Raw genomic sequence first — 24848 nt, forward strand, 5'->3', positions numbered from 1 at the left:
TCGCTGAGTCTCTTTGTGCTCCTTTCAAAACAATGTGAAATATAAGATCACATATATATATATATATATATATATATTTTAAATCTGTAACATCAAATTCTTTGTGCCCTGGCTTCTTTTTCAGTTCTGGAGAAGAAGAAAATAGTTTCATTTATACAAAAGAGTTCATTATGTACAAGAGTTTATTTTATTTCAATATAAATAATGCAGGAAACCAGCAGTTTCTTTTAAATTGGTTTTCTAGTTTCCTACACAAGAGTGTAGGATTTGGAGTACGCTCCAGCCCCTTGTTTTTGAGATCTCCCTATACCGGATGTGCTCATTTCTAGTAAAGAGTCTCTAGAGCCTCCCATCTTGGTGTGTGTGGGCATGCGTGGCTCAGCGCTGGCGGCAGGAGCGGGATCGGCGGCAGGAGCAGAAGCGGCAGGAGCAGAAGCGGAGTTTGCCGAGACAGGCATGGTGAGTGTTCTTTGAGGTAAAGTAGTTGTGGAGGAGCCTGGGTGTGGCAGGCCCAAAGGCTTGCTGCCTGGGTCTAGCGTCATATGCCTCGCTTGCGTGTGATAAGCCCTGGCTAGGTTTCGGATGGAGGCTTCCCTGGGTGGGACCACTGGACAAGGATTGTGGATGTCAGGCTTGCGGAAGAATGCTTCTGATTTCATGTACAAAGGAAGGTTGCAGTAATCGCCTGCAGGGAACAAAGACAGAGGTAAGGTGCTTGAAACGCCTAGCAGTTTCGCACAGAGTGGGGGAAGCAAGAGTCACGACTGACCCCCGCGTGTGCCTGACAACAAGCACCCGTTTGTCTTTCGCTCTTCACAGGTCTCCTCTTTCTACACAGGCACAAATGGTTTGTGGTGTGTGCTTTCACGCCAGGAACCTTGCTCTGCCTTTGTGCTTTTCTTATCAGGATCAGAGAGGAAAGATCCCTGTTCTTTATGTGCGTCACGATTTGATACTCTCATCTCTGAGGATGATAAAGGACCCATGCTATAAAAAGAGGAAGTATCTAACGTATGGCTGCCCAGTAACGGTGAGGAGACCCTAAGGAAAAGTAGTGTTGTCAGGAGGAAAGCGAAGGTTGAGACCTGAGGTGCCTCTGCTGCTGAAATGCAACTGCAATAGTGATGGGGGAAGAAAGATGCTGCAGTTTAGTTTTGTTTGCTGGGACTGGAGTCCCGTTCCGCCCAGGGGCTTTGTGGGTGAGGTTCGAGAGGATCATTTCCTTCTAGCTTCCCCCAGCCCAGCAGCTGTCAGTGGAGGGGTGGAGAGAAGGAAACCCATGCCTCACGGGAACATCACTGCAAAGGCAGAAGAGGGGTCTAGGACAGTAGGTGACCCTTCCTGAGAGTGTAGATCATGAAGTAATGTAAATGCAGGGGGCTCCTATACAGATCACAGCAGATTCAGGCCTGGTGAATGCTAACGGTGGAGTGATGGTTATAAGATTAGAGAATTCATTTCTGGGCCCGGGTTGGTATTATCTTGAGTTCAGCACCCGAAGGCATCTATAGCTCACTCACAAACAGGTAAAATGGAAAGCTGGCCACCATCTCTCAGCAACTTGGAATGGCGTGAGCCCTAGATGGAAAAGCATTGCACGGAGCTAGCAAGGCAGCAACAGCGTCCATAGGATCCAAAGGTCAGTCCCTAAATGCACAAGATAAAGGGGAGAGTGCTGTCCTGGTGGGGGTGGGAAGCTAGTGGCTTATCTAGCCCAGCTCCCTGTGAATGCAGGGTTGAGTCCATCCACTAACAATTAATAAGACTCTGTGAGCTATCAATCGGGATAAACCTCTGGTGGTGAGATTCACCTGTGTCCCCACTCAGCCAAACCAAATCATTTACTCTTCTAGGGTCCAATTCTACAAATATTTATGGATGGGGGAGTAATATCTGCAGAGTCCCCTTGAGCTCACAGAAGGTGGGGGATCGTGGGTGGCAGCGTTTGCAGGACTGAGCCCTTAACCTTGCCGCATCAGTGGACTGCTCCTTAGAATTTCAGGAGTGAGGACTGAAAGCAGCACCCAATGCATAACGCCACAAACAGTAAATTACCAGGGATCATCTGTGAATAATAATCCTTATAACAGACATGTAAGGCTAGTAGGGAGAAAGGAAAGTGGGCTTAGTGAGCATTGATCACAGTGTGAACCCGAAGGCTCTAAGTTAGCTGCTGGAAAGGATTATGTAGGTGTGCGCAAGCTAGAGGACGGCAACAGGGTCAGTGGCCCTTGACTCCTCTCGAGAGCAGAAGCTCTGTCTAGTTGTCATCCATGCTTCAGTTTGCCCTTAGAAGGGCTGAGAGTGTAGTGGGGTAAAACTGATACGACAAGTTCTGTGGTAAGTAATCGCTTCCCTCTCCGAGCTCATGAGCCCTTAAAGCCTGGGAAATAGGGATCAAACTCTTGTGTAAAACAAGCCTTGTTTTTTGTTGTAGCTACCAAAAGAATCGTGGAACAAAAATGGAGGAGACAGTAGCAGCAAATTTAGGTGAGCGCTCACATTGCAGATGTGGCCAAACACAGCAGGGCTGCTTGAAGATGAATCCCGAGGAAGGCCGTGTGCGCGCTCTACGGGATGACAGTGCCATACTGGGACCTCAAGGGCTGCAGCAGTCACGCTGCAGCCTCGCTCCTGCATGGGTGACGGGGGCGCTCTTAGCCAGCGAAAGGATACTTACTCTTGTTAGCTCTGTGAGGGATGGGCACCGCCACGTTCTTGCCTCTGTCGCTGTCCTGCGGCTTGGGCGGGGAGGCGGTGAACCTGCAGATGCCTGGCTCGGACGGGGTGCTCATGGAGGTCATGCTGTCTGCGTTCTCATTGGTCCCTGTGGTCATTTGGTCGGAAGAGCTATCTGAGATGAAGCACTCTGTGATCTCGAACTTGGCATGCTGCAATTGCTCCTCGAGCTTGGCGTGCTCATAGGCCCGTGCCAGCTCCTCGTAGGTGGATGAGGCGCTCTCCGTAGACACCATGCTGTTCCGCCCTTTGTCTGAAAACAAGGTAGGCAATCAGATCCGGGACGGGGAGGCACGGGTGTAGAATGCTGAGGGTACAGCTGTTTAAAATGGGCTGACTTTGACTAAATTTTCCTTTGAAACAGCCATATTAAAATGAAGCAGTCTGCATTTTTTTCCAAACTTTATATTTTAATATAAAAACCCACACCACACGTTAAAATATTTGTGTAGGATTTTTATGTATCCTTATTGGTGCATATGTTTTGTGTTAAAAACAAGCGTGTCAATTTGTGTATTGTATGTTTGTTTCAAATGATGTGTTGTGTATTTATGTAACCAAACAAGAGACACGCATCTTTCTGCGTATTGTATACAGAAACAAAACGTCAAAATTTGATGTGGTGTTCTCTGTTAGCAAGCTTTTCCCTGTGAGGGGCAAAGTCACTTAGTGGATGGGAATGTGTCCGTCAGTCACGCTGCCCACTGCTGCATGCCCCAGCCACTAATGATACTGAGGCTGCAGAGCAGGGTGGATACAAATCTAATCTATGATTTCAAACAAACAGAATTGTTTGTTTGAGGGAAAAAACCTATCTAAAGAAAGAAAATTTTAGTTGAGTTAAGATACGTTATAGCTCAAAGATAGATAGATAGAGATCTATCTCATCATGGAATAAGGATTATAAATTCTAATTCTATAGTATGAGACTATATATTCATGTAATGTTTAAGAAAAGTTTTGTAGATCATAGATGAGGGACCCAATCTTATGTGGTTCCAGGGGCTTCCATATGGATTATTTAGGTTAATCTTTCTAATCTAATCTACCTGTGATGTTGTTGACAATCTGTAACTGTGTCGATCACTGTTATATATTTGCAGCAAATATTGTCTAAAGGTTGTCGTGTAAGGGGTCTAGGTTATGCTGTGTGTATCTATCAATCAATCAATCATTTTTGTAGTTAAAGTTGGTTATGAATATTGGCTCTAGAATGTATTTCAACCTTATGTTCTGCTCCTGGGTGATACCCCAGACAAGTCGGTGTCAGCTCTGCCTAGCCTGCTGGATGGCCCCCTAAGGGCCATCAGCTATACAACTGACCCATTGAGAGAAGGCAGATAGATATGCCTTATGACTTGGCAAAGTATGCAGGGCCTTGCCCATGTGACTCCAAACTTGATTGTGCTGTAATTTTCCACAGTAAGAACGAAGAGGCGTTCTTACACCTGGAAAAGACTATAAAAGGCCGATGCCTCATCTCCACCTTGTCTTCGATCCTGCTTCTGACCGCTGGAGGGACTTTGCTACAAATGGAAGCTCTACACAAAGGACTGATGACCCATCCCAGCTGTGGATAGACTCCAGAGACTTCATTTGAACTTGCAGTTTATTCTATCACAGCTACAAGCCTGAAGCAAGAACTTTGCCATTACTGTATGTAACTGATTCCATTTAACCAGTTGTAGCTCTCATCAATATCTTTTCCCTTTTCTCAATAGATCTTTAGATTCTAAAGGATCGGCAACAGCGTGGTTTGTGGGTGAGATCTGATTTGTATATTGATCTGGGTCTGGAGCTTGGTCCTTTGGGATCGAGAGAACCTCTTTTTGTTTACTGGGGTCTTAGTTTTCATAACCATCTGTCCCCATAATAGTGGCACTGGTGGTGATACTGGGAAACTGGAGCGTCTAAGGAAATTGCTTGTGTGACCTGGGTTTTACCCCACTGGCTAACCACAAGTCTTGTCTGGTTGGTTGGTTGGGTTTGCCTTAGAGGTGGCAAAACCCCAGCCTTTGGCTCTAACTGAGTTGCTTGAAGCAATTTGTTCTGAATTGGCACTCTCAGTTGGGTCCTGCCAGAACCAGCATTGGTGCACTATGCAACGGGGCTCTGTCTAGAAGATGCCATCAGGGATGCTTAGTTTTGCAGTTCTCAAACTGTAGATTTGTGCCTCCAGAGATAATATGCTTGTGCACAAAGAAATAGAGGGGAGAAAAAAATGACAGACCTCAACTCTATCATCCCTCTGCAAATTGGTTTACACAGAGTCAATCCCTAACCTCTCTCAGAAAGTTCAATGAACAGCAGATTGTTGAGGGTGGAAATAGATCTGGACAAAGAGAAGGGAGGGATGGGCAGTAGAAGCAACAGTTACGCTATTTGGGCAGCATAGTCTGGAAGTGTTGAGGTCTTTCTGAGTGTAGTCTTCATTGATTTGAGATCTACTGTACCATCCTCTCACTAGAAGGGAAAACCTGCAATGCTGGGAGACTGTAAGAGAGATCCAGTTTGGGGTTATTGTAATGAAGTTCCTCTACCTGTGGACAAGACAGGCGTGTATGTGAAATGTGAGGCCTGCTTGCCTCACTGAAACAACATCACAAGAAGGGGGCCTCATCCTCCCTGATTGAACTAGCCTCATTATCCCTAGCCTGATTCTTGCTTGAGTAGTTATACCTGCCTGTGGAATGCCCACTACACGCATCCGATGAAGTGGGTATTGACCCACGGAAGCTCATGCTCCAATGAGTCTGTTAGTCTATAAGGTGCCACTGGACTCTTTGCTGCTCTCATGAGAAGTGTTTCTTCTGAGGCAGAAGCTGTGTTGAAGATGATTGATGAAAGGAACATGCAGGATCTTCAGGTTGGTAAACTTTTCTATTTCATATTTCTTTTGTAAGGACTGCCTGTCTTCCTTCCGGACTATTCTTGAATTCTTGTGTTTGAGCAAACAATATAGTTATGCTAAAGGTGAAACTGTAAAAAGATCTGTCTATTTCAGTGGTTTGTTGCCTAAAATGATTGATAGTACCAGAAAGTAGTACTGAGCGTCAGTGAATGCAGTGAGTAACACTAAGTGATAAGCTATTACCAGCAGGACAGTGGGGTGGGAGGAGGTATTGTTTCATGATCTCTCTGTGTATATAATGTCTGCTGCAGTTTCCACGGTATGCATCTGATGAAGTGAGCTGTAGCTCACGAAAGCTCATGCTCAAATAAATTGGTTAGTCTCTAAGGTGCCACAAATCCTCCTTTTCTTTTTGTGAATACAGGCTAACATGGCTGTTACTGTGAAACCTGTCACTAAATGATTATGATGATAATTAATAAAGAACTGCATTTACTTATGTTGGTGAGGAGAATCTGTTAACATACAGGATTCTGAAGCCTATCCACCTTCAAGATCACCATCATTTCCTATAGTGTCAGAGTTGTCTGCCAATGGTAGTGGTTCAGCCAGATCATACGTGTCACATAGCCACAGTATGTCCTGTGTAGCAAAAGGCAAGGATTGTCAATGGTCCTGAAGCAACCATAGATAAGTTTGTGAGAAGACCCTGCAGATCACAAAAAGAGGTAGGTAAGCGATGAAACCAATTGTCTGGTTTGGTTATGCCACAAACTCTCCTTTCTGTAGGATTGAGAACTCACACTTTGTTAACATGGTTCAGTCAGTAAGAAAGACTGGGATACGGTCTGTGGACAAGAGCAGATGTTGCAGGCAAATTGCTGGATACTGTGTCTGAAAGAGAAAGTGATCAGTGTGCAAAAGGTCTAGAGGGTGAAATTGATTTTAGTTATAAGCTGGGGACGCATCAATTAGAAGTAACGGAGGAGGAGAAGGACCTTGGAGTATTGGTTGACCACAGGATGACTATGAGCCGCCAATGTGATGCGGCCGTGAAAAAAGCTAATGCGGTCTTGGGATGCATCAGGCGAGGTATTTCCAGTCAAGATAAGGAGGTGTTAGTACCGTTATACAAGGCACCGGTGAGACCTCACCTGGAATACTGTGTGCAGTTCTGGTCTCTCATGTTTAAGAAGGATGGATTCAACCTGGAACAGGTACAGAGAAGGGCTACTAGGATGATCCGAGGAATGGAAAACCTGTCTTACGAGAGGAGACTCAAGGAGCTTGGCTCGTTTAGCCTAACGAAAAGAAGGTTGAGGGGAGATAGGATTGCTCTCTATAAATACATCAGAGGGATAAATACCGGAGAGGGAGAGGAATTATTTAAGCTCCGTACCAACGTGGACACAAGAACAAATGGATATAATCTGGTCATTGGGAAGTTTAGACGTAAAATTAGATGAAGGTTTGTAACCCTCAGAGGAGTGATGTTTTGGAATAGCCTTCCAAGGGAAGCAGTGGGGGCCAAAGATCTATCTGGCTTTAAGATTAAACTTGATAAGTTTATGGAGGAGATGGTACGATGGGATAACATGGTTTTGGTAATTAACTATTCATGGTAAATATGGCCTGGGGTGGGATCTGAGTTACCCAGGAAAGAATTTTCTGTAGTATCTGGCTGGTGAATCTTGCCCACATGCTCAGGGTTTAGCCGATCGCCATATTTGGGGTCGGGAAGGAATTTTCCTCCAGGGCAGATTGGAAGAGGCCCTGGGGGTTTTTTGCCTTCCTCTGTAGCATGGGACACGGGTCACTTGCTGGAGGAGTCTCTGCTCCTTGAAGTCTTTAAGGCACGATTTGAGGACTTCAGTAGCTCAGACATTGGTGAGAGGTTTATTGCAGGAGTGGGTGGGTGAGATTCTGTGGCCTGCGTTGTGCAGGAGGTTGGACTAGATGATCATAATGGTCCCTTCTGACCTTAGTATCTATGAATCTATGATGGGTGGAACAATGGCCACAATGATCCTATTGTATTTGCTTGTGTGACAATGGAAGTGGGGAATGTCTTCCTTACAGAGGCATTGGGAAATGCACACAAAGCAGAATACTTCCAAGTAGCAGCAATGAAAGCTGTCTCACACTGTGCCAAAAGGTCAAATGTCTAGTATGCAGCTTGGTCACAGATGATGCTGCAACTGTATCTGAGATTGGAAGAGTCCCCAGCTAACAACATGTGGTTGTAGTGCTTGGCTGATGCACTTCCTAGCCAAAGACGTGAGGGAGGGTCTCCAGGTGACGGAGGAGTGATGATGTGGCCTTGGGGAAAGTGTGTATGTGTGTGTGAGGGGTGGCTGCAGCTTGGCTGACGGGTGCCGTGGGCTCAGAATGATTGATTGGTTGGGGGGTGTGAAGGGCAAGGCTGTGAGCAATCAGCCTGTTAGCACCCACCAATCCCTGCTCAGGGGGTGGGGCCAGCAGGACTCTAAGAAGCTGGCCCCTAAGCGACCAGAGGAGCGTGCGAACAGGGATGGCTAACAGGGGAGTTTCGCAAGGGAGTTTAGCAGGGGAGGCAGAGGGGGCCAGAGCCCTCCAGGCCCACTGCAGCCAAGGGATGGGGTGCTTGGCTGGGGCAGTGCTATGTTCAGCTTGGGCCTGACTGAGTGAGTGCAGGGCAAGGCTTTGCACCAGGACACCTGCTGCAAACAGCAGGCAGACCCACTGACTCTTTCATCTCCCAGAAGGAAGGAAGGTGAGCAATCAGTCAGTCAGCTGCTGGGCCACAAAGGCCATATCACCCAACTGGAAGAGAAGGTTCAAGGACTGAAGAACCCAGGACCAACCCTGCACTGCCAAAGAGAACATGAAGATCCCCTGGACAGACAGACAGACAGACAGACAGACATCAGGATACACTCCAGCAGGCACAACCTTCTGAAGACGCAGAGCAGGCTGCCTAGCAGGGACAGAACAACAGTGCCAACAATTGGCAGCCTGTGACTTCCAGAAGCAGACAGACCAAGAGCAAAGCATCTCTGTACCAGCACTGCAGATACAGGTGAGCACCCAGTTTCATGTTCTCTCCCCAGGTCCTGATGCTGAGACAGCTGAAGGAAGGGAGCAGGAGACTCCACCAATCAGAAGGGATGGGGGTTTCACAACCACCACACCCAAGAGGAGGCAGCAGGTGAGGATAGTCAGGGACTCCCTCCTAAGGGAGACTGAGTCATCTATCTATCTGCCATCCCATCCAGGAAAGCCAAGAACTGTGCTTTGGAGACAGTCATCTCATCTCCCACAGTCTTCTGGCCAGCAAGTTAGAGGTATGGACTGGAGGAATGGACTAAAAGATGCAAAGAAAGCCAGCTAGATCCTCAGGCTCAACAGGGAGTGATCAATGGCTCCATGTCTAGTTGACAGAGCGCCCCAAGGGTCAGTCCAGTGGCCAGTTTTGTTCAACATCTTCAGTAATGATCTAGAGGGTTGCACCCTCAGCAAGTTTGCAGGTGATGCAAAACTGAGAGGCATGGCAGATACACTGGAGGGTGCAGATAGGATACAGAGGGACCTAGACAAATTGGAGGAGTGGGCCAAAAAGACCTCTGATGACATTCAACAAGGACAAGTGCAGAGTCTGGCACTGCTACACACTAGTCAGAAGTTCTGCAGAAAAGGACCTAGGGGTGACAGTGGATGAGAAGCTGGATATGAGTCAGCAGTGTGCCCTTGTTGCCAAGAAGGCCAATGGCATTTTGGGATGTATAAGTAGGGGCATTGCCAGCAGATGGAGGGACGCGATCGTTCCCCTCTATTCAACACTGGTGAGGCCTCATCTGGAGTCCCGTGTCCAGGTTTGGGCCCCACACTACAAGAAGGATGTGGATAAATTGGAGAGAGTCCAGCGAAGGGCAACACAAATGATTAGGGGTCTGGAACATGTGACTTCTGAGGAGAGGCTGAGGGAACTGGGATTGTTTAGTCTGCAGAAGAGAAGAACGAGGGGGGATTTGATAGCTGCTTTCAACTACCCAAAAGGGGGTGGATCTAGATTGTTCTGCATGGTAGCAGACAACAGAATGAGGAGTAATGGTCTCAAGTTGCAGTGGCAGAAGTTTAAGGCACATAGTAGGAATTACTCTTTCACTAGGAATTTAGTGGTGGAATCTCCTTCCTTAGAGGTTTTTAAGGCCTGGCTGGGATGATTTAGTTGGGGGTTGGACTAGATGCCCTCCCAACCCTGATAGTTTACGATTCTAAGTGGCAAAATACTTCAGTAACAATCCCTTAGCTTGGTTCCTCCCACTCTTTTCAGAGCAGGTGCTGCGAACTCCACCACAAGATGTGCAGTGGAAGTCACTCAGTAGTGGACTGTTTGTTTGGAGCACTGCCCTAATCACATGACAGTTTGTGAGCAAAATCCTGACTGACAAACACAGAGGATGGCACCCTCCCAGCCAAAAGCAGGCATCAGAGAAATGTGGCACACGCTGAGTGCCCTGGAGCTATTTCTGTAGCCTTGAACAAAATGCAGGGAAATTAAATAAATAAGTAAATACCTGTTTTCATTTGGAAGGAACTGAGTGAGATCTTAAAAAGAGAAATATGAAATGACAGAGTTAAATTTCAAGCATTAGAAACCCAAATGGGACAAGCACGATCGCCAGCTCCTTTTCTTGCTAATAGTTTCAGTACCACAGTCAAACCCAAACTGCTGAGGAGGAGGAGTTGGCTATGACATGGACATCCAGCAATCAGCCCTCCAATAATAATAAACTTCAGAGCTAAGTGTGAACCATTCAAACAATAGGTTGGCTGCTGAGGTTTTACAGAAAGTCACACCAGTGAACTGGTGGAAGTCACGTAAGCAAGCACTTGGATTCAGAGACTGTGGAAGAAAGTGATCATCTCACTTAGCAGTAGCTTCTTCTGCCAGTGTAGAAAGAATAGTTCCTTCCTTTCAACCAATCCGTTCCAAACTGAGAAATCATTTGGGAGCCAAAAAAGCAGGAAAGCTGGTTTGTCTTTGTCAGATTATGAACAAACAGGAAAATGAAGGTGAAGACAATCAAGTTAGTTAGCTGCAGAAGCCAATATCTTAAGTAAGTTTCTCATGTTGACCTGCCTGACAGTCAATTTAAATATCTGGAGTGCGAGTTTGTTTAACTAAAGAAAGCCAGAAAATTAACTAACTATATGCTTGTTTTGCTACATTATTATATGGTTGGTTGTTTGCTGTCAAACAAATCCACAATACATATCATTGTTGTTTTCATTAAATAAAATATTTAAATGTCTGATGTTGCTGATGTTCTCCTCCTCATACAGCATGGCAAGAAAACCCTCCAAATATTAATGATTAACCAATCGAACGGGAGATAGATCTTTCTGAAGTCATTCGGACATGAACTGCTTCAATTACCTTTGGTAAATGAAATAACCAATCAATCATTCGTTTTCTGAGACAGATAGCTGTAAAACTCATCTGAACAGTTTTCAAAATAAATCATTTTACAGTGTGTATCTTCTAAAAATGAAAACTACATTGATCTCTGAAGAACATGAATTCAGGTTAGAACAAGAATGCACTTTTACGTAGAAATCCATGATTAAATCAAGTCTTTAAATCAAATCCACCCCACTGCAGAGTATGCGCTGCCTGGACTCTGAAGAAAATGGCAGGGGGCTTTCTGGGGATACCCTGGGCCATTTCCTGCTGGAGACATGGTAGAGGGTGGCTGAGGCAGAAGCTGCTCCCAGGAGCAAGTGAGTGGGTAGCTAAGCCTCTGGTTTTTCTCTTACTCCCCTAGGTGTACCAGCTGCCTGGCCTTTCCCTGGGGCAGTGGTGATCGCTGCCACCACCGCATTCCCCATCCTGCTGACTCACCCGTGTCCTGAGACAAACTGGCGCTGTAGCTGTCACTCTCTGTGACTGTAATTCCATGCTGGGATCCCACAGTCCTCCAGTCAGATGTAAGAGTACGTGCAGGAGTAGATGCCTGGCATTTGGTGAGAGTCCATTGGCTGGAGTACCTGTTCCGGGTGCTGTGTGCGGATTTCACGCTCTTCCGGGAAACTGGGTCTGAAGCACGAAAGTTACACAACACGGTCAGGTTTGTCCTCTGAGAAAGATGTGCTCTCACAAGGCAAACAAACACAGAGCCTTCCCACGACCCACTGCTCTACAGGTCGGCATGTGTGTCTACAGCTAGACACGGGCAAACGCAGATGTCTGTCTGTGTATATTGCTAGACATCTGTCCACCGACAGACACTTGTGCCTGTCGGCTACCAGCCCTGACCCATATGGGGTACTAAGGGGTAACTAACTCATCAGCTAGAAAAAGTTGATGACTGGCACATATGTAGTGGTCATCACCAGCGTGGATGTTTAAACGTTCTCATTGGGCATCCAATCTGTAAAAATCAAAAAAAGAGCCATAACTGGTGGACAATTGGCAGAAAGCTTCCAAATGCAATTGATAATGCAACCAAGTACTCAAACTAGTACTTTGGAAAACGCTTCACTCCAGGTGATATGAGATGTGCTTTTTTGTCTTCCATTAGAGCAAGAGTCTGTAGTCACCTGGATCACATGGTACAATCATCAAAATATTTGTCATTATTTGTAGAATGGACTGATTTGAGAAACTCTCTGTCTGTTTTTACAAAGTTATACAGATATTTAGAGTCCCTGCCTCCTCATTATAAAGCATACATCGTCGGGGTTCTCTGCTCAGCCGGAGACATAAGAAGAAGATAATTACAGTGGTACCATGTATGCTTTAGCCTTACTTATCCCTAATCCATGTACTACTATTTACATAACGGTCATAACTCTTAGCAGAAGGTCTTGTGTGCATAACAAAATATGACCATGTACTCTTATGTAATCCCTATATGTAACTATGAGCTACTGAATGTCTAATGTAACACCCCTTTGAGCTAGATGGAGTGCCAGTAATTTGCAAATAGTTGAAACATTTTCACTCCCCCGTAGAATCTGTCTGATGTTTGCTCAAGGCGCTCGTCCCTGTCTCAGTCACATGCAGCATTTGTTGTACAGGTGCTCTCACAGCCACGCTGCACAATGGGGAGGGTGGCTTCCTGGAGCAGGTGACAGCACCAGGCTTATAAATGACAGGGTGCAGTTAGGTTACCGACACACACCACAGCTGGTATTTCACACTTGTTCTTGGATGGGAAGAAATCGCTTTTCTTTGGCAGGAAAATGAGCCATATTCATGTAGAACATATCACTGTGGCCTCCCCTGATGTGACCCACCCAAAGCTCCAACACCCCGTAATCCAAGCAGTATTAGATTTTCACTTTCGTTCTATGCAGCTATGCTTCCTCTATGCAGAGGAAGACAACAGCTGCCAACAGCCACCTGGGAGGGACACACAGGCTGCAGTAGCATTTTTGTTTAGAGCGCTTTGCACATTTTCTTTTACAGTTCACAGACCGTGTGTCATGTATGCTAGTAGGCAGCCATGGGTCCCATGCATGGGGCAAGTTTGGGGTGATGGCAAAGGGGCTCCTGAGGTACAACTCACTTCCTCTGCTGCCATCTGACTGGTTTAAAATTAAAGTGCTCTAAAACGCAAACAAAACACAGTCCGTTTGGCTTGGGATGCCTGAGGAAGACACAGAACAGAGTCTGGGGTACAATTCGAGGGTATAGAGTCTCCCTATTATTCCAACGATAAGGCAACCTACCTCAGGAACCTCAGCACCGCTTTAGCTGGATCTTGAACTGAGAATGAGTGCTCAGTATGGGGCCCCATGCACAGAACTCTGGGGTGCAATGATGAGCCCCCAAAGCCACACAGCAACTGAGGTGCTCAAGTCCCACTTTTAGGCACCACTGCGATGCCCCAAACCTGTAGATGCCTAAACTCACGTGGCACCTAAGTTTGTGCTCAAAGAGTTCTCTAGGTGACTGTGAGCACATCGATTGCTGCCCCTCTCTCTCATGCCTGAGCCCCAGCAGGATTCTCAAAGCCTGGGCACCTAGGCATGGCCCTGGTAGGCATGCTCAGAAGTGGCCTAACTCCACCCGAGTTGGTTACACCACAAAGCCTGATGGCTGGGGCACTCAGCCAGCTAACAGCCTGCATCAGTTGCCTCTCAAGGAAAGGGATCTGCCACACAGCCTCAAGTACTTACTGGTACCGGGTCGAATGTCAGACATGTCGATCAAGGGTCCGGTGTTCTGTATCAGAGCTGGATGATGCAAGGATACCCCAGTGCAGAAGCTCTGAGGATTCACAGCTTGGCTGAACTCGGTGTCTGTCACTGGTATTGTAGCTTTATCATCCCCTGCAAGGAAAGAGTTTGGGGACTGAGCTCAGACAGCTTCACCGAAGCATCTGTTGCAAGTCACCAGCATCACCAGCCCATGCTGCCCTGACCCACTTGACAGTAGCTCCTTGCCTGACCGATCTCTGGCTTCGCTGCTTGGGGGATCTCCCTCACCCTTCTCCACCCGTGTCAGGCTCAATACAAGCAAAAAAGCTGGGGCTTTACACAGCTCCTCCTGTGCAGTATGGGTGCAGCACGCAGGGCCAGGGAAGTGGCACTTCTTCCTTCCTGGGCATGAAAGTGGGGCAGGGCACAGGGGACTCTCAGCTTCCAACCCAGTTCCCCCCGGAACTGGAATGTGAGAATGATCCCAAGCAATATTGCCAACTTGGCTGAAAATGGAATAAATGCGAGGGGCAGAAAGATGGGGGCGGGAAGACCCCCCAGTCCTAAGGGAAACTACGTGCCCTGGCCAAGATGGGCTCTTGGCATGGGGAGCTGGCATTCAGAAGCCAGGGCAGGCAGATATCTACCTGAGAATAGTATTTCCCTGGCCAGAAGTGTGGCAGGGGGAAGATTCTCTTCCCCTAGGGCCCTTCTGTGGGTTCCCTCAAAGTACGGTCATACCTGTCCCATGTCACAGCACTTGCTGCAGCTGCCCTCATCTCTGGTGTATGAGCAGGAGTGTGTCCCAGCATGCAACACTCCAACTGGGCCCAGCCAGGAGCCTGTGGGACTATCGGTAAGGTGCAGCCGTGGCCTCAGCAGGGAAGCGGAGGGGGAAGGAGGGTTTGCTTAGCGATCCTTTAAACTGGAATAAGGCCAAGTGCCATTAGATCTGAGGCAAGAGCCCCGCTCACCCAGCTGCTTGATGCCCTCCTTATCCTCAATGAGCAGCTGGACACGAGGAATATCGATATGCAGCCGGGGACCCTGGGGGGGACCTTTCACTGGTGTGTCAAAGCTCCGGTTATTCTTGCTGCAGAGAAAAGAGAAGCCAATGAATACAGCAGAGTCTCCACTTCACTGACGCCTTACCACCGACCAGGTCTATGACCCCTTTCTTCCTGCTGGGGGGGAGGGAGGAACAAAAGGGCTGTGGGTGAAGAACAAGTCGTCACCCCATCACATCCCGATGCCCGCCACGTATTGGAAATCGCTCTGCCATGCTTTGAAAGTCAAGCAGAAAGCGACGCACCAGACCTGCTGCCGTCACGGGGAGATATTCAGTGTTACAAAGTCCCAAATTAGTGGGTAAAATGGCATCTTTGCTGTGCTCCATTATGACAGGGATCCAATCCCTGCAGCGCTGTGCACACGCACTACCCCAAACGAGCAGGCAGGACCGTGAGGCGAGGCGAGCAGCCGCAGCCTGCACCCAGTGCTGGGCCTCAGGGCACCACGTCTATCCCCTCTTCTTCAGGGCAGCCTCCCACCTGCAGGGTATGATCCCAGACTCCCAGTGAGGGATTCAAACACCCCCGTCTGGTGCAGAGCATCACAGGGCCATTTCTCACGCAACATCCATCTGCTGTCAGAACAGGGGGGCCAGCAGTAGCTTTGAGAACAGTCACTGGCTACGCCCGCTTTCAAGCAGCATTAGAAAGGGAAGCTTGGAAGTGACACCCCCCCCAAGCGCTGTGGGTCTGTCTACACTGCAAGTGGGAGGTGTGACTGCGGCATATGTAGACACACGCCGAGGGTGCACTCTGGTGCCATGACCGTGGAAGGAAAAGGCCTAGGTAGAGACCGTCGAATTGTGGACATCAACGAATGGCTACGCAGGTGGTGTCAGAGAGAAGGCTTTGGATTCTTTGACTATGGGACGGTGTTCCAAGAAAGAGGAGTGCTAGGCAGAGACGGGCTCCACCTAACAAAGAGAGGGAAGAGCATCTTCGCAAGCAGGCTGGCTAACCTAGTGAGGAGGGCTTTAAACTAGGTTCACCGGGGGAAGGAGACCAAAGCCCTGAGGTAAGTGGGGAAGTGAGATACCGGGAGGAAGCACAGGCAGGAGAGCGTGAGAGGGGAGGGCTTCTGCCTCATACTAAGAAAGCAAGACAAACAGCAAGTTATCTCAAGTGCCTATACACAAATGCAAGAAGCCTGGGAAACAAGCAGGGAGAACTGGAAGTCCTGGCACAGTCAAGGAATTATGATGTGATTGGAATAACAGAGACTTGGTGGGATAACTCACATGACTGGAGTACTGTCATGGAAGGATATAAACTGTTCCAGAAGGACAGGCAGGGCAGAAAAGGTGGGGGTGTTGCATTGTATGTAAGGGAGCAGTAGGACTGCTCAGAGCTCCGGTATGAAACTGCAGAAAAACCTGAGAGTCTCTGGATTAAGTTTAGAAGCATGAGCAACAAGGGTGATGTCGTGGTGGGAGTCTGCTATAGACCACCGGACCAGGGGGATGAGGTGGACGAGGCTTTCTTCCGGCAACTCGCAGACATTACTAGATTGCGGGCCCTGGTTCTCATGGGAGACTTCTATCACCCTGTTATCTGCTGGGAGAGCAATACAGCGGTGCACAGACAATCCAGGAAGTTTTTGGGAAGTGTAGGGGACAATTTCCTGGTGCAAGTGCTGGAGGAACCAACTAGGGGCAGAGCTCTTCTTGACCTGCTGCTCACAAACCGGGAAGAATTAGTAGGGGAAGCAAAAGTGGATGGGAACCTGGGAGGCAGTGACCATGAGATGGTCAAGTTCAGGATCCTGACACAAGGAAGAAAGGAGAGCAGCCGAATACGGACCCTGGACTTCAGAAAAGTAGACTTTGACTCCCTCAGGGAACTGATGGGCAGGATCCCCTGGGAGAATAACATGAGGGGGAAAGGAGTCCAGGAGAGCTGGCTGTACTTGAAAGAATCCTTATTGAGGTTACAGGGACAAACCATCCCGATGTGTAGAAAGAATAGTCAATATGGCAGGCGACCGGCTTGGCTTAATCCTTGCTGATCTTTAACACAAAAAGGAAGCTTACAAGGAGTGGAAGATTGGACAAATGACCAGGGAAGAGTATAAAAATATTGCTCGGGAATGCAGGAGTGAAATCAGGAAGGCCAAATCACACCTGGAGGTGCAGCTAGCAAGAGATGTTAAGAGTAACAAGGAGGGTTTCTTCAGGTATGTTAGCAACAAGAAGAAAGTCAAGGGAAGCGTGGGCCCCTTACTGAATGAGGGAGGCAACCTAGTGACGGAGGATGTGGAAAAAGCTAATGTACTCAATGCTTTTTTTGCCTCTGTCTTCACGAACAAGGTCAGCTCCCAGACTGCTGCGCTGGGCAGCACAGCATGGGGAGGAGGTGACCAGCCCTATGTGGAGAAAAGTGGTTCGGGACTATTTAGAAAAGCTGGACGAGCATAAGCATATGGGGCCGGATGCGCTGCATCCGAGAGTGCTAAAGGAGTTGGCGGATGTGATTGCGGAGCCATTGGCCGTTATCTTTGAAAACTCATCGGCAATCGGGGGAAGTCCCGGACGACTGGAAAAAGGCTAATGTAGTGCCCATCTTTAAAAAAGGGAAGGAGGAGGATCCTGGGAACTACAGGCCGGTCAGCCTCACCTCAGTCCCTGGAAAAATCATGGAGCAGGTCCTCAAGGAATCAATTCTGAAGCACTTAGAGGAGAGGAAAGGGATCAGGAACAGTCAGCATGGATTCACCAAGGGCAAGTCATGCCTGACTCATCTAATTGCTTTCTATGACGAGATAACTGGCTCTGTGGATGAGGGGAAAGCGGTGACGTGTTGTTCCTTGACTTTAGCAAAGCTTTTGACACCGTCTCCCATAGTATTCTTGCAAGCAAGTTAAAGAAGTATGGGCTGGATGAATGGACTATAAGGTAGATAGAAAGTTGGGCTAGATTGTCGGGCTCGACAGGTAGCAATCAATGGCTCCATGTCTAGGTGGCAGCCGGTATCGAGCGGAGTGCCCCAAGGGTCGGTCTTGGGGCCGGTTTTGTTCAATATTTTCATAAATGATCTGGAGGATGGTGTGGACTGCACCCTCAGCAAGTTTGCAGATGACACTAAACTGGGAGGAGAGGTAGATACGCTGGAGGGTAGGGATAGGATACAGAGGGCCCTAGACAAATTAGAGGATTGGGCCAAAAGAAATCTGATGAGGTTCAACAAGGACAAGTGCAGAGTCCTGCACTTGGGACGGAAGAATCCCATGCACTGCTACAGACTAGGGACCGAATGGCTAGGCAGCAGTTCTGCAGAAAAGGACCTAGGGGTTACAGTGGACGAGCAGCTGGATATGAGTCAACGGTGTGCCCTTGTTGCCGAGAAGGCCAATGGCATTTTGGGACGTATAAGTAGGGACATTGCCAGCAGATCGAGGGACGCGATCGTTCCCCTCTATTCAACATTGGTGAGGCCTCATCTGGAGGACTGTGTCCAAGTTTGGGCCCCACACTACAAGAAGGATGTGGACAAATTGGAAAACGTCCAGCGGAGGGCAACAAAGGAGAGGCTGAGGGAACTGGGGTTGTTCAGTCTGCGGAAGAGAAGAATGAGGGGGGATTTGATAGCTGCTTTCAACTACCCGAAAGGGGGTTCCAAAGAGGATGGATCTAGACTGTTCTCCGTGGTAGCGGATGACAGACCAAGGAGTAATGGTCTCAAGTTGCAGTGGGGGAGGTTTAGGTTGGATATTAGGAAAAACTTTTTCACTAGGACGGTAGTGAAACACTGGAATGCCTTACCTAGGGAGGTGGTGGAATCTCCTTCCTTAGAAGTTTTTAAGGTCAGGCTTGACAAAGCCCTGGCGGGGGTGATTTAGCTGGGGATTGGTCCTGCTTTGAGCAGGGGGTTGGACTAGATGATCTCCCGAGGTCCCTTCCAACCCTGATATTCTATGATTCTATTCTATGATTCTGTGACCTACACCAGCAAGCGAGACAGGTTCTTACACTGGGAAACAAGGCACTGCTCACCCACCTTATTAGCATTTCTGCCAAGCTCTTTGCATCTGCAATACAAAAGAGAGAGATGTTTGTAAGAGAGACAGGAAAAGGACGGAAGATAGACTCTGTTCCCCACTGCAGACTGATGCATGGGTTGGAGCGTGTCTCTGCAAGCAGGCAAGTTTCTAGAACAGCCTTCTGTGTGATGTGCTAGGCGGGAGGGTACATGACCTGCACACAGACACGGTCAACATTAACTGTAGTGTAAGGTGTGCACATTCACAGTACCCTGCCATCAAACTATATCCAATTACTGTAATAGGCACAGTTATTTTTTAAGTACCCGAGCAAACTAGTTTTCTATTAAAAAAAAAAATCCTTCCAGTCAATGAAGCTCTTGGCCTCACCCACCCATCCAAAATTCAGCCTTGTTCAGCACATGCTTAAAGAGCAATACAATCCAACGCCCAAGAAAGCCTCCAGGATCTAAACTAAGATCTACACTGAAATGGATGAGCACAGAATTGAGAGATGCAAAAACTCATGGGGGCACTTTGTTTGCCTACTTCTCCCAGACACAGCACCTTCATGGCAGAGCAGCTTACAGATTCTTCTGTCAGATACCATCTCCCCTGCCTGTGCAGGACTGTTGCCCATACTTAGTGCTTGCCGCTAGGAATCTGCGGTCTCCTATTAACTGTTGCAACGTGTTTAATCCATGTTAACTGAACCCCCCTCTCAAAGTTTTCTGTTTCATTAAGCATCTGTCTATGCTTTGGGGACTGGGTAGGGAAAGAGACAAGGAAACCTGCCCAAAGATGTGAAAGTGCAGACTGGACTTTGTAGGGAGATAGCTCCCCCAACTCCCTCTCCTGCCCTGCCATATGCGGAGCTGCAGATGTAAGTTACAAAGACCAGTTGGGAACACAGCTGGCCATGGTCAAACCCTCTAAAGCCCAAAGGTGTTTAATGGCATACACCACCTTTGACGGTTGCAGTTAAAGAACTGCAGGGACTGCCTTCCAGGAAAACTCCAGCGAGACCTCTAACGCTCGTTAGTGTAAGCTAATCACCTCCCAACAAACCCACCCAAAATAGCAACAAAGCTCATGCAACTACCATGAGGCTTCGTGAGCCTACCTTGTTCACGCTGCCTAGATCCCTTCCTCCCGACCTGCTAGGGCTCTGCTACTCGCTTCAGGGCAGACTCTCATGCTATGTCTGTTCAGTGCATAGCGCAGTGGGGCGCGGAATGCACGACAGTCAGAGAAATGATGGCCAAGATTGTCCACAGTGACTAGTGATCTGGGAGGGGTCTCCCAAAAGCGCTGAGCACCCCTTCCGAGAACGACGCCTCTTCGTGATGTCTGCAGCGAAGGCCCCAGAATCACGAGTCACACAGAAAGACCTCAGCCTACATATTTAACTGAATAAGAAAAGGAACTTCCCGATCACTTCCTGTGAACGCTTGCCTGGGTTCAGTCCCTCGGGGAAGGGAGCAGAGCCTGCGTCTCATGGAGATCCTGCTGCTGAACGTTCCTTCCCCCCATTCACAATACAGAAGCCGTCTGTCAGAATTTGCTTGCCCCTTGGGAATCGGACCGCGTGACTCTTGTTCTATCGTTTCTAGACAGTGGGGCACCCTCCGTTAGTTGTTGGCCTGAGCAGCGTTAAATTAACCCGGAGGAGGAACTAGTCTTTTCAGGATGGTGTAACTCACAGGTTCCCAACATGCTTTCCAGCTGCAAGCCTGAATCTCCCTACCCTGCCCTGCCCAGTGCAATCAATACGCAGCCTCCTGACCAGCTGGTATTTAATCTGTGCATCTAATGACGGAGGAGACAGACTCACTCAGAAGTCTGGGGTGGCTGCAGGTTTTCCTCTATGGCAGGTGAAGCTAAACCCACCACCCCACAGGAGGCCGGGCTCACATCTCACCTCTCAATCTCTTCAGACGCTTCTCCTTCCTCTTCTTGCGGATGATGAAGAGCAGGGCCACCCCGAGCGTAGCCAGGATCACAGGGCAGGCAATGGTGAAAAGCTTCTTCACGTCATCCCCCTCCCCCTGAGCAGATTTGATTGGGGGTATGGTACCTAGGACAGAGCCACACACACACACACACACACACGGCAGTAAGACAACACACCCATGTCAGACCTCAGTTCGGGGACCTGAGCAGAGCCCAGGCCAGGCCCGGCTGACAGGGGAGGGCTGCGGACAACAGCTTCCTCCCAACTGCAAAGCAGCTCCAGAGGGATGTGGGGGTGGGGGCAGGGGGAGAGGTCTGGGACACCCAGATAAATGTGTGCGCTCGCTCTCTCGCTGCTTCCAGCCAGCCTGGGAACCCAAGAGACAAGCTGGCCTCATGGTACCTGCAGCCGAGGCTGGCGGTAAGTGGGTTTCGATGAGGGTGTTTCTGGCTCACTTGTGCAGACTCACCCGGCATCTGCACTGCAGTGGGAGGCGTGACACAGCTCATGGCAGCGTACCCACACCAGCATTCATCGAGCTAGCATGGCCACCGACAGGGATGGCCTGGACCCCAGCATTGGCTGTACAGACCTGGGTGCGCACTCAGCTTGGCGGCCCGTGCTGCTGCATCTTCACTCCTATTTTTAGCCACTGTAGCTCGATTCAAGCTTTGGCAGCTGAACCTACCGCGCTGGGTGCCTCTCCTCCAGCTGCAGCACAGACCTACCCTCAGAGCTGGGCCGTTGGGGGCTCACCCCATCCAGGCTACAGAGATTCACCCAATCCTTCTTGCAGTCGGTCATGGGAACCCACGCTAAGCACACGCATAATACATGAGAGCATGTGCAACTGCAAGTCCCGCACATGGCAGCTAAGAGGTATCCTGGCCTCAGCCACCTCCTCCCCTGCCAGGATTCACGATCCTAATGCACAGCCACGTGCTGTGAAGCGCTCTGATCTGACCCACCGCAGAGTTTATCTGGCACGGAGTCACCGCCGCAGCCACCGACCCTGGTAACCTCCTAAGGACACCAGCGCGTGGAGGGTGGGGATGCGAGGCCACTGGGATGCATTGTTGCTCCCCTGAGAAGACTGCTTGCAAATCTCATTTCCCTGCTGGGTGGTGTGGCCTTTGCAGAAGGGGGAGTGGGGGCGGGGCAGGGCAAACAGTATTCCTCAGATGTTCTTGTCAACTGCTGGAAACGGCCCACCTTGATTATCACTACAAAAGGTCCCCCCCCCCCGCCTCCCCGCTCTCCTGCTGGTAATAGCTCACCTTAAGTGATCCCTCTGGTTACAGCGTGTATGGTAACACCCATTGTTTCATGTTTTGTGTGTATATAAATCTCCCCCCTGTATTTTCCACAGTATGCATCCGATGAGGTGAGCTGTAGCTCACGAAAGCTTATGCTCAAATAAATTTGTTAGTCTCTAAGGTGCCACAAGTCCTCCTTTAGTATTCAGTAGGTAACGGGTACACCTGCCCTGTGTCATCTCCATCTGCCTCTCAGTCCACTGATAAAAACGAGGCACTTGCAGTCTCCCTGGATAACGAACATGTGACCAGGCTCTGAGTAGAAGCATCTGTCATAAGAACACACCAGCCCTACCACAACTCTGGCCCCACGCTCCCTGCTGACAGCTGGCCCTGCCTGGCTCGGGGGCTGCTCAGGAAGGGGCCAGCACAGATCTCTGGCCTCTTTGTACAATTGGAAGAAACCCACCTGCCCCCGAGCTGCCCTTGTGGAAGGTGAAGAAACAAAGCAGATGGGACTTTAGAGGGGTTTGCTTTATGGCTAGAACCCCCCCGCAGGCTGAATACTAAGGGGCCGAGCATCTAATGGTTACAGCAAGGGACTAGAAACCAGAACTCCAGGGTTCATTTCCTGGTCTTGCTACTGACTCCCTCACTGTGCAAGTCAGACCCCTGCTCTGTGCCTCAGTTTCCCTATGTGTATAACACAGATAGTGATACTGACCCCTGCAATCTTTGCAGGGAGTGGGGGAGGCAGGGGAGGACAGGAACCAAAGCGGGGGAGCAGCAGGGATGACAGCTGGTTCTCCAGTGGCAATTACTGAGACATTTCTCAATGTTCTTTGGACAATAAGGGAGGAGGCATGAGAAGAGCTGGGGTATCCGTCCAGTTCTCGGGTGTCTGCATCACAAAACCAAGACCACTGCAGCCGGCCCTGACTGCAGACAGCCTGCGGAGGGAGCCAAGGACTGAAGGGGTGATGGGGTATGTCTACACAGCACACGGGGAGGCAGACAGACGCTCGCTGTGCTCGAGCTAGTGCTGTGAAAACAGCAGGGGAGCTGCCTGTGTCTGCGCCCCGGGGTCAGGCAGGATTGCACTGGGATGGCTCGCCTGCATCGACATGGCCACACTGCTATTTTTCACATGCTACTTCAAGCACAGCAGCCGCCTGTCTGTCTACCTGGGCCAGACGCAGGCTCGCAGCGACAGCGTAGAGGTGCCCGTGGAGAAAGGACAGCACGCTGCTCATTAAATCCACCTTTCCAGGAGGGAGGAGCCTAGGCCCTGGATGGGAGAGGAGGAATGGCTGCTGCAGCACGGCCGTGCATGGTCAGACCCCAGCCGGCACAGACTCTGCAGAGATGGCGCTGGGTCACAAATGATCAGGCTGTGGGTGTGTTTAAAACCTGACCCCTGAGCTGGGATAGCCAGGAGCCAGAGCTAACGTGTACAAAGTAATAAAGCAGGAGAAAGACCTGGAGAAGTCTCTGGCTAGGACAGGCCTGTGGTGAGCTAGGAAGACACTTAGCAGGGAGTCTCCAGCATACGCTCTCTGTGGTTTGGAGAGCTGGCTTTCTCCTGTACTCCTCTCCCCATCAGCCTAATCTAGTTCAGAGCGTGCTGGTAGCCGTGTCACTCCCAGGATAGTAGAAAGACCGGTGTCTGTGTGTCTGTCTTTTACCGGACCAGCTTCTGCTGGAGAGAGAGAGACGAGCTTGCGAGCTACACAGAGGCCTGAAGAAGAGCTCTGTGCAGCTTGTCTCTCTAACCCACTTTAGGCAAATCTCACTGCTCATGCTCCCCTCCCAGCTCTGGGCCAGGCGCCAGAGCCCCACGTGATCCCGGCTGCGGGGAGCTGTGGGCAGAGGAGGCCGAGGGGCAGGAGCATGCATGGAGAGCTGGCATGGAGGGCCTGGCTAGGAAGTGAGGAGGGTGGGCTGGGGAGCACTTCAGAAGCAGCGAATTTTGGGTGCTGCAGCTGCCTGGCATTCAGCTGAGTGGCTCAGCAGGGCCACAGGCAGCAGCAAAATGCTGAGCACGAGAGACAGCCCCTTAACGCAACACCGCCGGTGCTCCGTGCAACCTGACGCTGGCGCGGGAATCCTACGGCTGGCCCGCCCCAGCCGCCTAATCCGCCCCACATCCCCCGGCCCCCTAAGCACGCTGTGCCCCACGGCTATCCCCCGCCCCACGCTGGGTCAGCTCTTACTGCCGTCGTAGTCCAGCGTGGCGAACTGGGTGGTCTCGTTACCGCAGCCGGCGCTGTTGCAGGCCTTCATCCGGAGCTCGTACCAGGTGGCCTCGCGCAGCTCCGTCAGGAAGACCTCGTTGGAGTTGTTGGTCTTGAGGCTCTGCCAGACCCAGTTGCCCTTGGGCCGGTACTCCAGGACAATGGCCACGATGGGGCAGCCCCCGCTGCTCCAGCCCTGCAGGTTCAGCCTGGCGTGCGTAGAATTAAGGTGGGTGAAGAGGTGCTGGTCCTTGCTGAAGGAGGGCTCTGTGGAAAAGGACATGGCATGAGGGCCTGGGAGGGGGCAGCTCTTACAGGACAAGCTTCCCATCTGCCCCCCACATGGCCTCCACTCACTCAGCCCAGCCGTCAATGGGAGCTGGCTCTTACCCCGTCCCCATCCTGCCAGCGACACTCGGCGCGCTCAATCCCCTCCGACCCAGCGACTACCCGGCAGCCACATTTCGTGCTGCAAAGCGGAGCTGGTGACGGAGCTCCCAAGCACAAAGCCGCCTGTCCAGCGGCTGGTAAATGCCCAGCAAGTGAGACGCAGCAAAGGGCCCCTCCCGCCGCATTTCCCA

The 24848-nt window shown here is 49.9% G+C and overlaps 1 protein-coding gene across 1 annotated transcript in view; it reads right to left on the reverse strand.

Annotated features, from left to right (window-relative positions):
- Positions 1-248: 248 nt before the first annotated feature.
- Positions 249-24848, reverse strand: part of DSCAML1 (DS cell adhesion molecule like 1) — a 366671-nt gene continuing 342071 nt past the window's right edge. Inside the window, exons 26-33 of the mRNA XM_077839967.1 lie at positions 24247-24534; positions 20745-20900; positions 18841-18871; positions 14752-14870; positions 13757-13909; positions 11475-11669; positions 2681-2992; positions 249-685 (exon numbers count right to left, since the gene is read on the reverse strand). Coding sequence (XP_077696093.1) covers positions 249-685; positions 2681-2992; positions 11475-11669; positions 13757-13909; positions 14752-14870; positions 18841-18871; positions 20745-20900; positions 24247-24534 — 1691 coding nt within the window. The remainder of the gene's footprint in view (positions 686-2680; positions 2993-11474; positions 11670-13756; positions 13910-14751; positions 14871-18840; positions 18872-20744; positions 20901-24246; positions 24535-24848) is intronic.

Source organism: Eretmochelys imbricata, chromosome 22, assembly GCF_965152235.1.
Source record: "Eretmochelys imbricata isolate rEreImb1 chromosome 22, rEreImb1.hap1, whole genome shotgun sequence".
Taxonomy (NCBI): domain Eukaryota; kingdom Metazoa; phylum Chordata; order Testudines; family Cheloniidae; genus Eretmochelys; species Eretmochelys imbricata.